General features: G+C 44.7%; 1 protein-coding gene across 5 annotated transcripts in view; it reads right to left on the bottom strand.

Annotated features, from left to right (window-relative positions):
* The window catches only part of CSTPP1 (centriolar satellite-associated tubulin polyglutamylase complex regulator 1), a 116,484-nt gene that overhangs the window by 37,571 nt on the left and 64,463 nt on the right, over positions 1 to 14,450 (bottom strand). For 4 of the 5 annotated variants that reach the window (XR_013952100.1, XR_013952101.1, XR_013952102.1 and 1 more), the window contains exons 4-8: positions 13,077 to 13,161; positions 7,531 to 7,616; positions 4,764 to 4,959; positions 3,079 to 3,188; positions 224 to 287 (exon numbers count right to left, since the gene is read on the bottom strand). Coding sequence is in view for 2 of the 5 variants with exons in the window: in XM_080594700.1 (XP_080450826.1) it covers positions 224 to 287; positions 3,079 to 3,188; positions 4,764 to 4,959; positions 7,531 to 7,616; positions 13,077 to 13,161 (541 nt within the window). In the remaining 3 variants the exon portion in view is untranslated. Of the gene's footprint in view, positions 1 to 223; positions 288 to 2,171; positions 2,263 to 3,078; positions 3,189 to 4,763; positions 4,960 to 7,530; positions 7,617 to 13,076; positions 13,162 to 14,450 lie in introns of all 5 variants that reach the window. The other variant, XM_080594701.1, reaches the window with a different exon arrangement.

Genomic DNA, 14,450 nt, shown 5'->3' with positions numbered 1-14,450 from the left:
ATCAAGGTGCATTTCCCCCCCCCAGTTTCTGAAGCCTTTTCTAAGGATTTTGTTAGCGCCACCAAGGCACCCCAAGAAACCCTCTCTGCCCAGGCTGCTCTGTTAGCTCCTCTGTTGTCTTACAGTTTAGTAAAAGACCAGGGATGGTACTTTAGTGAAGCTTTCCTTAACAAGCTACTTTCCATCTGCTGCTTTACCTCCTAGTTTGGGCAACTCCACTTACAATTTCTCAAGTTCCTGATCCATGGCAGGGTCCAGAAACAAATCTCCTTTATCTGGCAAAGCCCCTGGGACAAAGAAGAAAAAAAAAAATAGAGTAGATTTAGGCTATTCAGGGGTCACCTTTTTAAAGAAAATCACTCAAGTCGTAGCAGCATCCAAAATTTGTCCCGCAAGACAAAGAAGACCCTTCCTTATACCCATTAGAGAAATGGACACTGAATATTGAGGATCATAGACAAGGAATGATGTTGCATATGCTGTGTCCGTCACACAGGCTTTAGCTGGGCCTCAGCCTAGGTGGGAGGCACTCTCAGTAGTCTCACCTCTCAGAGAACTTGAAGAGCCCAAGGATTTGGCAGGTTCTGTTCCCTCTACAGAACTACTGGGTGCTGACTGTCACAGGGTGATGTCCCTGTGAATTGCCCTGTATAGCTACCAGTCCCAGATCCTATCAGAACAACAGAGCCTTCAGGAAGATGGGGCTCTTAGGAAATCCCTCCTGTAACAAGCTCCACCTTGCACAGGGGCCACGGGAGGGTCTGATCGGTCAGCACAGAGATGACAGGAATTGCTGGGACGATGCCACTGCACACCAGGAAAGATGCATTTGGTAATCTGTACCAACAGTGCAGCGAGAAACGCTCTTGGTTTTCAGGAGACCTGGGTGCCACACTCAGTATCTTTGGGAAGGAGCTCTTGTACTGCCCTGGGGGGACACAAAGCGGATTTCTGGCCTTGGCACCTTCGTCCTGAAGGAGGGGCTGCAGAGCCACCTCTTGCACACAGGCAAATGGCAGTCATAAAAAATGTAGCAATGAGCATCTAACAAATTAGAAGCAGTTCAGACCAGACCCGACTCCCCTACTTCCAGTTCTGGTCTTCCCCTCTTGCACATGACCAGGAAAACCTGGCACTGCAACACAGAGTGGGGGGAGGTCCATTGATTGCTTTCACACGGTAAATTAAAAGAATAAGCAGCTAAAGCTTAACTTGTTTCTGCGTTTGCAGAATGTAGTGAGGTCTCTGGGACACAAGAACTACTTGGGAGAGTCAGTAGATGATACTTAAAGGTTTCACAAATCTATGTTAACACTGGAGTTAGGCTGCAGGTTCCCATTTTGCCTGACAAATTCATCAGTGCTACCCCAGCCAGAATGAACTGCCGTAATCCCTACCCCTGCTGTAGGGGGGCCACTGGCTTTGTGAGACAGGAGAGCAGGCAGGCATCCTGACTGAAAGCTCCTTTGCCTGAAACTGCCCTTGCTGAAGGGCTTTGGGGAGCTTGTGATCCCCTACAGACCAAAGACTATTGAAATCACCCTTCAGGAGAGATTAAAAGACACCAGGAAAAGAATCCTCCTTTCCTTGCCAAGACGCTAGCACCTGTCAGACTTGTGGCTGCTGCCCCTCCTCTGTGAGAGGCCTCAGCGGCAGGCTGGCAGAGGGCCAGGGGCCAGGCCCACATTAACGGAAAGGAAAACCCACACACTTTGTAGATGGCACAATGGAAGCTGTGGGCAGGATCTTCTTTTGCCCATCTGTTTTCTTTGCACTCGATTGGAAGTGGACTTTGTAGGGCAAAGGAAAAAAGAATTTGTTTGGTGCAATCCAGGCATCACCTGCCCCAGTGAGTACACGGCTTCCTAAACCTGTTTGCAGAGGGGATTGCAGGGCTGTATTCATGCACCTTTGATATATAATCTCCATGTTGCTGGGTAAGCAGCCCTTCCCCAGAGGGGCATTAGCAGCTTAGATTGTTTGCTGGAAGAAGAGGCTCAGCCAGGGAGGGGACACTTCTACTACGACACACCTGTGCAAAAGAACAAGCCCTCAGGCAAGGTACACCATCCTTTCACTAAGGCTTGTCTTTGAAATATGGGGATTGGCAGATACTCAGGCCTGGGAGTAGAGGGAGAGGATACCCAAAGAGAAAGCTTATCCTTACTGACCTGATGATTTGCTGAGTAGAGTGAAGGTGTGTGAGCCTCCACACTTTTAAACATTTCTCCTTGTCAAATGCAAAAAGCCATTGCTGTTCCCCTTTGCAGGAGGAAGAGGAGCACAACCAAGTCACATCGGGACAACACAGCATTATGTGTCTGAATTATGTACAGAGTACACAGTCTTTTGTCAATGCAATACATTGCTTCCCTGCTCTATAGCTATATTCATCATCACAACATGGAAACGAGCAGTGATTACTGCTTGGTAATCCCTCTGTTTTCCACAGCAGTCTGGTACAGAATTTTATACCAGAATTTTGTGTTTTACAACACCAGATTTTCAGTAGGCCATAGGTAAATACAGTATCAAGATCACACTGATCTAGGGGAAGATGTGGCATGCGCTGGAAAGACTGGGCTCAGTTTGAGTCTTTGAGCCAAGGAGGCAGCAGAGGTTTTCCCATGAGGTGTGCCTTCTTTTCTTGTGAACAATGAGAGCAGTCATTTAAAATCTGTGGGAGAATGAAGGGCTAAATCATAGACTCAGACTTCAGTACTGTCTGTAGCGGTCAGCCACCTTAATGCCTCCTGACCACCTCTATCCAACCTTTAAAACCAAATATGTTAAAAGGACAGTTCTGCTAAAATGATCAGCTATTAAAGATGTAAAACATTGCTGTCCTAGGGCAGCATTTCATATCTCATTTTATTGTTGAAGAAGCTTCACAGCTTCAAGCAGACAGGTAAGGTGCAGTGCTATGTTTCTAAAGTTTAATCCATAAAAAAAAAAAGACGCAAAACTCCCCTACTTTCTTCCTGATGAAGTAAAATCTGGGGCATAACTACAGTGGAAATTCCACAGAAATGCAGAATGACTGAAAATCTAGAGCTGCACCAGTCACAGAAATCTTACCTAGGGCTCTATTGATCCCTTGGTCCTTTGCAAGTGCCAAAAGGAATCCATAGAAGGTCAGTCTCTGTGCAGTACTCAGCATTTCCTTCACAAGAGCACAAGGTGGACAGCTAGGAAAAGAGAGACGAAGAGGTCGTCTTGTCTATTAAATATCATCTTTTTTTTTCCCAAGATCCAGCTCAAATTGGAAGAATTAGCCCATTTACCTGTTCAAATATTGTCAAGTTGCCCCCACTGTTTAAAACTAATAGCGAACAGCTTGTTTACTTGGCATTGCATCTGCTCCCAATTTGCTAAGCAAAAATGTTTGAGCTGGAGTACATCCCTAGGAGCAGTCTTACCTGCCTCCTTTCCAAGGACAGGGAGAAAAACCCAGATCTGCTGAGAAACATATACACACGTCCACTCCTGACATATCATATTCTTTCATGAGAAAAAAAAAAAAAAGGAAATCCTTTCTTTTAGCAGTCAATAAACTTCCATTTCTGTGAGGGCACTGTTATTATCACCCTTTTACCAGCAACAGACATTCAAGGGGCAGGAAAATCTCTCCAATAACAGACTAAGTATGTCCTAAAACATATTTGAGTGGGGACTACAATTCCTATGTCCCCTTCATCTACACTCACCTTAGATCCTGGCCCTGACCTTTAGGCAATACCATCATTATGATTCTTGCTCTTGCTTAATACTCCTTAAAGAGTTTCATGCAAAATGGAACTGCTGCATTTAGAGGAAATGAAAGTGCTGAACAGATCAGGGCTTAGTAGCACTCCTAGGAGATGTGGGTGTGGGCTGATGATCCCTCAGGCAAAGGTGGTTACCAAAGCCTGGCTGAGCATTGAGCTACTTGAGGAAAGGCTGTGAATGTCTCCCCTCACAGTGCTGTGCTCAGCCTGACCTACCAGATAGGCTCACAACATCCTCCCCAGCTGAAGCTCTGGGGGCATACAGGGAATGTAGAGCTTTTGTTACTTAAACATCAAAATGGCCTGGAATCTCTGCTTAGATGCCTATGGTACCGGACAGTATTTCAGAACTAATTTTGTGGATCACAAATTTCGATTTACATAAAGCAGGAGTCAGGTGGGGCCTGTGTCATGAGTCTTTTTGTGGATCTAGACCATGACTATCTGCTCACTACCTGCAACTATGAAGAATGTGTCTATCAAAGCTATACAGTAAGGCCTAGTATTTCTCTATCCCCTGATGAACTAAGGCTAGTCTTGTGCCTGGGATCTCTAACTGGAGACCAGCTCCATCCCATATTCCAGTACAGACTAGCAGCGTGATCTTGTCCAGGTGCTAAAGCTTCATCCACCCCAGTGTGGCCTGCCTGTACTTCAACACTCAGGAACACACTTGCATTCATTGATCTCCTCTAGTTAATCCATGATGGTAGATGAACCTCTCCTTGATGAAAGTATCAATGTAAAAGTGAGAAGGAAAGCAGAGTCCCAAATCAACCAATTAGCCCAATAATCTGCTCAAATCCCCCGTGTCTATTAGGCCCAGGAATTTGTTTTTTTCTTTTGGTTAAAGCAGTTCTGCCATGATCTCTCCCTTATTACTTCTCCAATGAGATCTATGTGGAAGTTACAGCTTGTTCAAAGTCCTGTATTTCTTCACAGATCCAACATTACAAAGGGTCTCCAGAGACAGAGACTTCACATCTGTGTTCATACCTGTATTTTGATCTGTCACACAAGGACTCTAGGCACTGGTAGAAGAGAGAAGCCTCTACCCCATCGAGTGGGTTGCAGTCATTTGGGGGTTGTCGCTGCCGATGCTGCCCAGAGGATGATGTTGGCACGATCACAGTATTTGGATTCTTACCAGCCAATAGATCTTGATAAATGGCAGCCACACTTTCCAGGAACTCTGAAAAAACAGAAAGCGATTTATAACTCAGGGCTACAGCCAGCTAAGCATCCTCCTGACCTACCAGACCCAGGATTAAATTGTCATTCCCTGCTCTGTGCTGCACATGACACCAACAGGAAATGAATGTAAGCACAATACTAAGGCATCCTGCATATTCAGGTCAGATATTATGCAGGCACAAGCAGCCATTTCCATGTAAGTTGCTGGCTTCTCCCTGTCAGGATGGTTACGAGAGGCCAGCCACTCTGTTCAGACTCTTCTAAAGGGAACAGAGGCTAGCACGTGAATAAAGCAGTGGAGTGTGAAAGCTAATGTCAAACACACAGCTAGTTTGCAAAGTCTCAAAAGTTTTCCTTCTTCATCTGTTACCACCAACTGAGAACTCATCCAAGTTGGGAACAAAATATATGGTACTGCAACAGAAGCAAAGGGAGCAAGTTAGTCAGGGCTCCAGGCTGTATCCCAGCTTGTCTCTGTGCGGCTCCAAAGTAAATATTACATGGGATCTAGAGGAAGGGCCAGGGCAGGTCAGGGCTAGAGTTGGCAGAAAGCCTCTCCCCAGGCTCCTCATACTACCCACTGTTTACTGCAAGAGCCTAATTTTAAACAAGTTTGTTTATGGATGTGGTCAGCAGTTTACAAATCTAGATTCCATTTGGAGTGGTTTGCATGTGTGTGGGTTGGTGGGAGAGCGTATGACAGGCTGCGTGTGTGCGTTGTGCCTGGGTGAGCGCGACAGGGCCGGGATGTCTGAGTGTGTGTACACAAGGGCGTGTTTGTGAGGACTCCAGTGGCATTTATGTCCCCAGTGAATGGAAGTGTGATGATGTGCGTGAGGCGGATGGAAAGGAAAGGCGGGATGTCAGCGGGCCCTCGGGCTGTGCTGAGGTTTTTCAGCTCAGTGGAAATATTTGTTGTATCAGAGAAAAACTTTCCAAGCACATTTTCTGTCCACAGCTAAAGGCACTGCAAGCCTGGTTCTGCCCAACCCAAAATCACCATTTTAACTGTTTTTCTTTGATGACTTGTCATGGGTAATGTTGTGATATGCACAGGGGAGTTACGGGGGAAGTATATACAGAGAAGTACTAAGAAATAGAGATGTTTGTATTAGGAATAGCAGCTGACTCATAACTGCTGGAAAGATGGGAACTGACAGGTTGGATCAGATCAGCAGGCCACCCAAGGCTACACTCTGACCACAAACTGTGCTCCACCACAGCTTCTAGCCAGCGTCTCCCAGTATCCCTGACCTGCCCCTTTTGCCTGATCAAGGCCAACCAAGAGCTGTGCCCATCAGCAGGAACTGTTAGTGCGAGTGGACAGAATCCCATGAGCTTTTGTTGCCTTCAGAAAGTGCTCTGTGCTGCAAGACGAGTGAGTGACTGCCTCAGCAGTGCCCCATGCTTGGGAGCATATCTAACCTTGATAAGGGAAACGTTTCCCTCTTTTTCCCCACTTAAGCAGTTTCCTGAATGAGTTCCTTTCCTCAACAACATTTTAGGGGGCTAAGACAAACAGGCCAACATATTTTAAAACATCTCCCTGTAGAGAAAAAGCACATGAATGTTCATCCAAGTTTCTCCTCCTTGCCACCTGAACTTTAGTTTAAAAATACCTCAGGATTTTTACAGATGTGTATGTGTGGGTGAGCGTACGTAAAAATATGTATACACAAACTATTAGTATTTGATTTGTACTTTTCCTGTCAATAATCTTAAAAGAAGTACCCCACCTACTTAAAACTCAAACTGAGGGAGGGCGGTAGAATATGATAAATGACCAATAATATGAAAAACATAGATAGGGATTAACTGTTCATTTTCCCTTCCAACTAGTGGCTCTCAATCAAATGAGAGGTGGTTTTTCATGGAACAGGTGGCAGACCCATGCAACTCCTTGCCAAGGAGAGTTGTGGAGGTTAAATGTTGATGTGATTTCAAGGGGAGACTGGAAAAGTCCTCAGGAGAGGAACCCCCTGGGTGTTTCTAAAGCTGTAGAAACTACACGCATTTCAGAAACATTTTGAGCTGAAAACAGCTTGCAGTTGGATGAGTATTAGGGGTAAGAATTATACGAATTTGCCAAGTTCCTTTTTTTTTTTTTTTTTTTTTTTGAGGCACCAGCTCCTGATCTCTGTTGGGGCCAGAACATTGGGTTAGGCTTGCTCTGGGCCATTCTGATCCTGCCTCCAGCAGGGACCAGTACTACAGAAAGAGAAATGCTGTATTACAGAATTACAGAAAAAAATATTAGTAAAAGTTAACTGTTAGGTGCTAACATACACTAGATAAAGCTGGAAATTTATGTCTCAGGGCTAAGACAAATACATGCATAAGCCATAGCTATTACAGGTATCTTGTTATTCATAAAAATTTGGAACCTCCTTATGAGACCTCCTAATCTATTGGCATCAGTGATAGCTTTTATCAATGGGTTTCATTAGCTATATATTCTCTGTGAAAAAACATGCGTGTCCTTACAAGTCTGAAAAACTGCAGGGATAGAAAAGCTGTAAGGTTGTAATGATACGCCAGAGGGTGAAATCAGCAGCTTCCCAGTATTTACCTGAGTAGTAGAATTGGATCTGGAAAGCAAAGAGGAAATCAGAAAAAGACATCAGGCAATCCATAGCATCATCCATCAGCACAATCCTAGGAATAAGATGAGAAAAACAGTTTGGCATCTCCAAAAGGACTAAAGTCTTCAAGCAGGAGCCCCAGATCCAGAGAAAGTGCAGCTAGGCAGCTATGTGCAACTGAGAACTGCTAGTAGCTTGCCCCAGTGTAAGAGGTTAGGAGAGAGCAATGGGAACATCCACCAGTGCGTGGATGTGGACACCCTAATATCAAACGAAAGGAGCCTGAGAACCTGAGGTGAGAAGATCCTGAATATCAGTGCTATCACACACTAGCTTCAGTGTGACCAGAGCAAGACGAACGTTAAGCATTCAAGCCTGGGGGACGTGATGGAATGAACGTTGGCAGTAAAACTAGTAGGCTGGTTCACATGGCTGTATAAAGAGTAACTGTGCTACAGGCCAGGCCGTTACATGATTATAAAACTGGTGTAAGCAGAACGAGACTTGTGCTATTCTTCTGTACACCAGATTTTATTGAACGAGGCTATTTTCAGATTCATAAGTATAACAATAGCTATTAAATTCCAACCTATGGTCAAACTCCACCTGACTACAGAGGAAATAACACGATGTCTCTTCTGCATCAACAATCAGCTTTAAAATTACCCACCATAAACATCCTATCCTCCCTTTCTCATGAATCAGTCCCTTTTCATATATTATCAGGTCAAATTTCATAGAGACTGAAGACTTCCTGGACAAGGGACAATGTCTTCTTTCTTTCTGCTAAGCCCCAGGTGCATCTAGGGAGTTACATGTATCCTTATTTTGAATCATACTTTACGAATACATAATATAACAGCAATAGGCCACAGAGATGAAGTACAAGTGATAGCAAAGTCCACCTCCTCCTTTTGGAAAAAATGCTAGATTTCAGAACTAAGTTAGGGCAAAAAAAATATATATATAAAAATGAAAACAATGCTCTGGTCACTGCCAGGGATTAGGAAACTTGGGCTGATGAGCGATAACTGAGACTGGAAAGCAGAAGGAAACACATCACTTTGACAGGAAAAAAACAGTATTCAGAGGATGTTAAAGAAAGGTGGTTGGCACTTCCTTTCAGCTGTGTATTTTCTGGACCACCATGCAGCTTTAAGCAGAAGTAGGTCTACTGACCCTGTATGGTCAGTATCTGGGATATCACACAAGAAGGATTACCAGTTCACTATAGCCAAAGTGTGGGTCATCTCGTAGGACACTTTTGAACGCATGGTCAAATGCAATCCTCACACCAACTCCTGCAGCATCAATGGTCTAAACACATTGCTGGGGAAACACTGTTATGTCTCATGTAAAATACTCCGGGGAGCTGTGTGGGAGGCTGACCTAGAAGAGTTAGAGGATCTTGCAAGAGGCTTACTTCCCCGCCACTCAGACCAGTTCTGTTCACTGTGGCAAAATCAAACATGCAGAGCAGCTTGAATTAATTATCTCAAAGAAGAAAGGCTGGGGCTAAGAGGGTCCCCAGGAGAAAAGCCAGTATTTAAAACAAAACCCTTTGAAGATGTCAAAGTGCTTCTGATTTATTTATTATGTTCCAGAAGCCTCCTCCTCCTCCTGTCTAAAGAAGCAGTAGCTTCAGTGCTTAATTCTCACTAATAAGCATGTTACTAAGATTGTCAGTGGCCACATCAAGGAAATAGCTTTGAAGCTGGCAGGCAGAGCATCTTCATCTCTCAGGCAATATTGCTCAGCTACTGGCATTTCCAACCACTCTTTAAGCACTGGAAATGCTATGGGCCACATCACTGAGAAGCTGCAATCCCTCCTTTGAAATAATGGTCTGTCTCCCAGATACCCTCAAAGAACGAGCTCCAAAGCTTTTACCAGTGCATTTCTTCATCCTGGAGAAACAGGAGAACAATAGTGGAGAGATTTTTTACATATTCATTTTGTATAGAGAGAGTATTACATCACTCTCACAACAACCAACTAATTTCACTTGTTTTAAATCTAAAGCTACGGTCAACGGGTGTGCCCTGCAGCAGGAAGTCCCGCTCTGCTACTTACAGAAGAGCATCGGGAAGTGGGCAGAGGTCTGAGAATTTAACATTTCTTGCTGTTAGAGACAGCAAGGAGCCTCTAAGGAGGGCTGTACGGCACATATGTAACGGAGGAGCGTCTAAATAGAAGCAGGTGCACTCTGGTGCTGGGTTACTGACTCCACTTGGCCCAGGAGCCTGCACTCCGGAAATGTTGAGAAGTCTTTAAATCCAATACAATCATTTATGAGGAGATTGACTGCAGCTGGCTATTCCCCCACATAGCCAGCTGACTGTGCAGCCAGGGAAGCTGAGAGAGCATCACATGCAACATATCTGTACATCTTCCCTGAAGTATCTGGCAATGAGAGAATCCCAGCCATTGATGGTCTGTAACCTAGCCAGCAGGAGCTAAACTGAGGATGAAATCTGAAAAGTCTGAACTGGAACTCAAAAGAGTTCATCAGGTAGCTGATATTTCAAGGGTTTCTTTATTAACTCTTGTCCAAATTAGATTTTAAGCCCTTAGGGGCACACACTTATTTACGAGGTTAGTAGTCAGCACTTAATGAATAATGAAAATTAAGGAGAAACTCTGGAAAGGACAGAAGAAAGATGCCTCCACTTCAGGGACTCTGGTAAGGGTGTAGTGGTCTTTCAGGCTTCAAGCGGGTTTGGCTGACAGGAAAGCCTTGCTATTGTGCCAGTGGGGGAACTTTATCATCTGCTGACTGTGGTGAAAATCTCAGAAACCCAGACTAGACAGGATGTCCCCAGGACAAACTCTAGACCAGGCAAGTTGAAAGGACTTTTACTGTTCCCTGCTACCATTAAGGGCTAACTGACACTATGTGTCTTAAGGCCAGGCTGGCTCAAATGGGTCTTCAGGGACTTGGTTAGTTTACTGATACACAGAGGCAAAAATAAATGGAACATGAAAAAAGGGCAAGATCTGCACTCTCAGGCAATCTTTTACCAACAGAAGTACACGTCCATTAGCAGTAACCTGTGCAGCGTGAGCTCCCATATTGCGCAAAACAGCATGGGACCTGTGAGCTACTTGGTTCCCACTGCTGTAACGCAGGCAGTGAGCTCCGTGGGTTTCTGTTACAAGAGAGAAGTCAGTGCTCAGGTACAGGTCCTGAGATCCCAGTGCCAAACCTGAAAATCCCTTCCTTTTCTGCTCTTTTGCAACTTCAAGATTCAGAAAGCCAGAAGGTGCCTCTGAAGATCAAAGGCATCTCTGTAGATTAAGATCTTTAATCTGCTAATGCCTATGGCCCTTTGAAGGAAAAAAAAAAGTCCAAGAAATCTCACTTATAGCTTGACTTTTTGGGGCGTTATGACCCCTGCATTTGTGTGGCACCAGGTAGAGACAAATGGAGGTCTTTGGTGTAATGCTAATAAAACCTATATTGTCGTAGCCTCTGTTCTTCTGACATTTCCAGGTCCTGTTCCCTTCCAGTGTTTGTTATCAGCGCGTAGCAACAGCTCGAGGACAAGTGGAGCGCACCGTGCTGTGAGATCGTCTCAGCCAGGCAGCGCTGGGACCGCAACTGCGGCTGCTCCAACAATTACACGGGTCCTGGCTGTAGCAGCGAATGCTGGGGCTACTCCTGCCACCACTTTGCTTAATTCCTTCCCCAAGGCAAATCAGCACCAAAATTGCTGGGGGTGTGCGGACAGAAGGAGGAGCGATGTCAGTAGGTCTGCGTGTGCCATTCCTGCTCCGCGAGGACGTAAGCAACCAGTGCTGGAAGGCAGCCTGCAGGGCTCACCTTCCTGACTGGAGAAACCAAGGAGGACAATAGGAAGTGGGAACCAGAATAAGCAGTAGCATGGGGCAAGAAAAAGGAAAAAGAGTGAGAGAGAGCAGCAGTTAGAAGCAATGAGAAAGATGTTTCAGAAACATGACGAGTTTTATTAAAATCGCTCAACCAAATTATCTTGTAACAGAAGAACAGTGATGTTTAAGTAAAACTCTGGCCAGCCAACAGCAAGAGTGAGGTCATCCCCACCTGAGCCTGGGTGCCTCAGACAGAGATCTCATTTCTCTCTAACACCTGCTCCCAAAGCTGGCTTGTCTGTCTCTAAGGCACACGCACAACAGCGCAGCAGGCCCCTGAATGGGGCCTCTAGTTTACAACAGCCTTGTGGATTAAATTCCTTGACACAAACATCATAACATGTGTAGATATGCTGAAGACTCCTTTCATGCACCATCAAAAATTCCTGCTCAGCTCAGCTGGAGCTCTCTGAAATGCACACCCGCACGTCGGACTGGTGCTGTAGTACCTCCATGAAAGGAAGCAGCAGCTAGATTCCTGCTACAGGGTCGGCATTCTTTCTTAGTCCGGCATTGGAGGCCAAGCAACTGTACTCCGCAGAGCCCAGAAGGCCCGCTGATGAGCTAGGGGGAATGGTAGCGCTCCTCTTTTAGTATTAATTGAAGCAACACAGCTTTAACTGCGGTTCAGTTCGGAAAGCAGAACAGAGAAGCCTGGGAAGAATTCAGAGAATCAGCCAAGTGGAAGTACTAGCAGATGGATAACACTTTCTCATTCTCCTTTCTTAATATACTTTTCAAGGGACTCTGATGCTGAAGAAAGATAACAGAATGAAAGATAGAAAATGAGGACCTCTTCGTTATGCAGGCCGTGAGCAACACAGGCAGCAGCTATCATCCTGATCACATGCCTGGATTCTGTTTCCAATGTTATATCTAGGTCCATGAAAAGCCTTTAACTTCCATGCCCCTTCCTTCTACTGAGATGGCTAGGAATGAAAGTATTTATTCAGTAACCTTGCTGTGATTATATATATGTGTGTGTACTCCTACTGAGATCTGAACTGACCCCCTACCCCAACAGATGTATATACCTTATTACGTTTTCACTATCAGATAGTTAATAATCAACTGCCTGGGCTGGACTGGAACCAGCAAGCACCAATAGCAAAAAAATCCCATATCACCTTATCAGTGCCCTGAGCCATCTATCTGCTTTAGGCCTTGTCTAGATTAAAATAAAATTTCAAACAGATTAGCTACCATGTTCTTAGCTAAAGTACTTTAAAACACTGGCAATCCTTCAGAGCTTAGTACGTTTTACATGTGATCAAACATAGGAAACTGGGGAGCGTGGGGGGGAAGGAACATGTTTTTAAAATGGTAAACTATTTTAAATAGAGTTTAAAATGGTATCAATTAAAACCACTTTGACTAACATTTTTTATATGCAACTCATCTTCTGAATTTAGAGACGACAATAGCATTCTGCGCTGATATTTCGGTCCTTGTATACCATAAATACACATTCTTTCTCATTGCTAGAAAAAAACACTCTGTTCTTAATCTCAAATCATGACATCGTTTTTCCCCAGAATCTTAAAAGCTGAAGGTCCCTGTTCATATCTTTACCCACAGATCTAGTTCCTAAGTCCATGTGTGTAGGTCTGATCTTGCCTTAAAAGAGTAGATGAGGACCCACCTTGCTGCTTTCTGGGTGAGTTCCATTGGGAAGTCAGGGCAGAGCAGCTGCAGCAGGCAGTGGTATTCCTGTGCTGTCAACAAATCTGCAGGAAAAAGAGAGGTGAGAACATCAGAATTCTCTTACAGGTTGTTCCCTCCCCTTGCTTCATTTCTAGGAAAAAACTCAAGCTCTCTTCTAGTCTCAGTTCAAGCAGACTGGATACTTCTGACGACAAAACTCCTAGCCTTATTCCCCAGACCCTCAGAGCTGGGCTGTGCAGATAGGAGTTGCCAGTGAACCAGGCAATCAGAAGGAAGCCTGATAAAGGGGAAATGCTGTTGAAGAGATTCCCTCAGAGAAACCGGTAACAGGTAGCACGGTGATTCAGTGTGAAAAAGAGGTAACCAAAACTGGGCAGTTTCAAGTGACAACACGGTTTGGTTTGACTTGAGGATAACCATGCGGAAAAAAGAATCATTTCAAAGTTGCTTAAATTTGCTGAAATTCACTGGCATGGTGACATTCACCACAATAAGCCTGAAAACCATCCACAGAACATCTGGCAGCAGTAACAAAGGCAAACAAGGTTTTGGGGTTGTATATGGAAGGCTACAGTGTATAAACCACAGACGTTATTACTTTGGCATTCGGTAAGGCAGCTGGACGGTCTCTTCTGGAATAACGTGTACGAATCTGGTCACTCTATTATAGGAAGCACAGAACAAAGATCCAAAAAACACAAGAAAAGCAATCAAATGATTCATGTTCTAGGGAGCTGCTTTGTGAAAGACTGGTCAAGAAAGCCCTCTGTGGTTCAGCAGGAGTCATAGAGGTGAATCTTAGGGAACTTTATAGGATCCCAAGGGAACGGAAACATACTGATGTCAAAAAGCCCTACATGATTGTATGTTCACAGTCCAAAAGCCTGTGGACTGGACTTACGGAGAAGACTAGCTGAACAGCAGCAATTTTGCAGTACTTCTATATACAGAAGAATGTCAAGTATGGAAGAAAGAGCCAGGGGTGGAAGTAGAGCCAAGCAGTAGTCAAGGAGGGAATCCAAAGGGCACAGGCACTAGGACTGAGGTACAGAACATCAGGTCTGTTACCACGGACACATCTTAGCCTTCCCTAGCCCCAAAACTCCCATCCAAATAATCAACCTTGTCCCAGGTGATAGCCACAACTTCTTCGTATCTCAAAGCTTGATAGTTCCACAAAACTAAGAGAGAACGCTACACCTCTGTCTGACGTTTCAAGAGGCAGGTATTCAATAGCAAAGGACATTTCACTGCGACATCCAACCCAGCCAAAGTAATGTTTTCAGTGCTGACTATTGAAATATTGCAGGATGACTGTCATCAAAATCAGGTTACAGACTTTTCCTTTGCC

Source organism: Anser brachyrhynchus (assembly GCF_964034855.1).
Source record: "Anser brachyrhynchus genome assembly, chromosome: 5".
NCBI classification, from domain to species: Eukaryota; Metazoa; Chordata; class Aves; order Anseriformes; family Anatidae; genus Anser; species Anser brachyrhynchus.
This window is presented reverse-complemented; position numbering and strand designations above follow the sequence as displayed.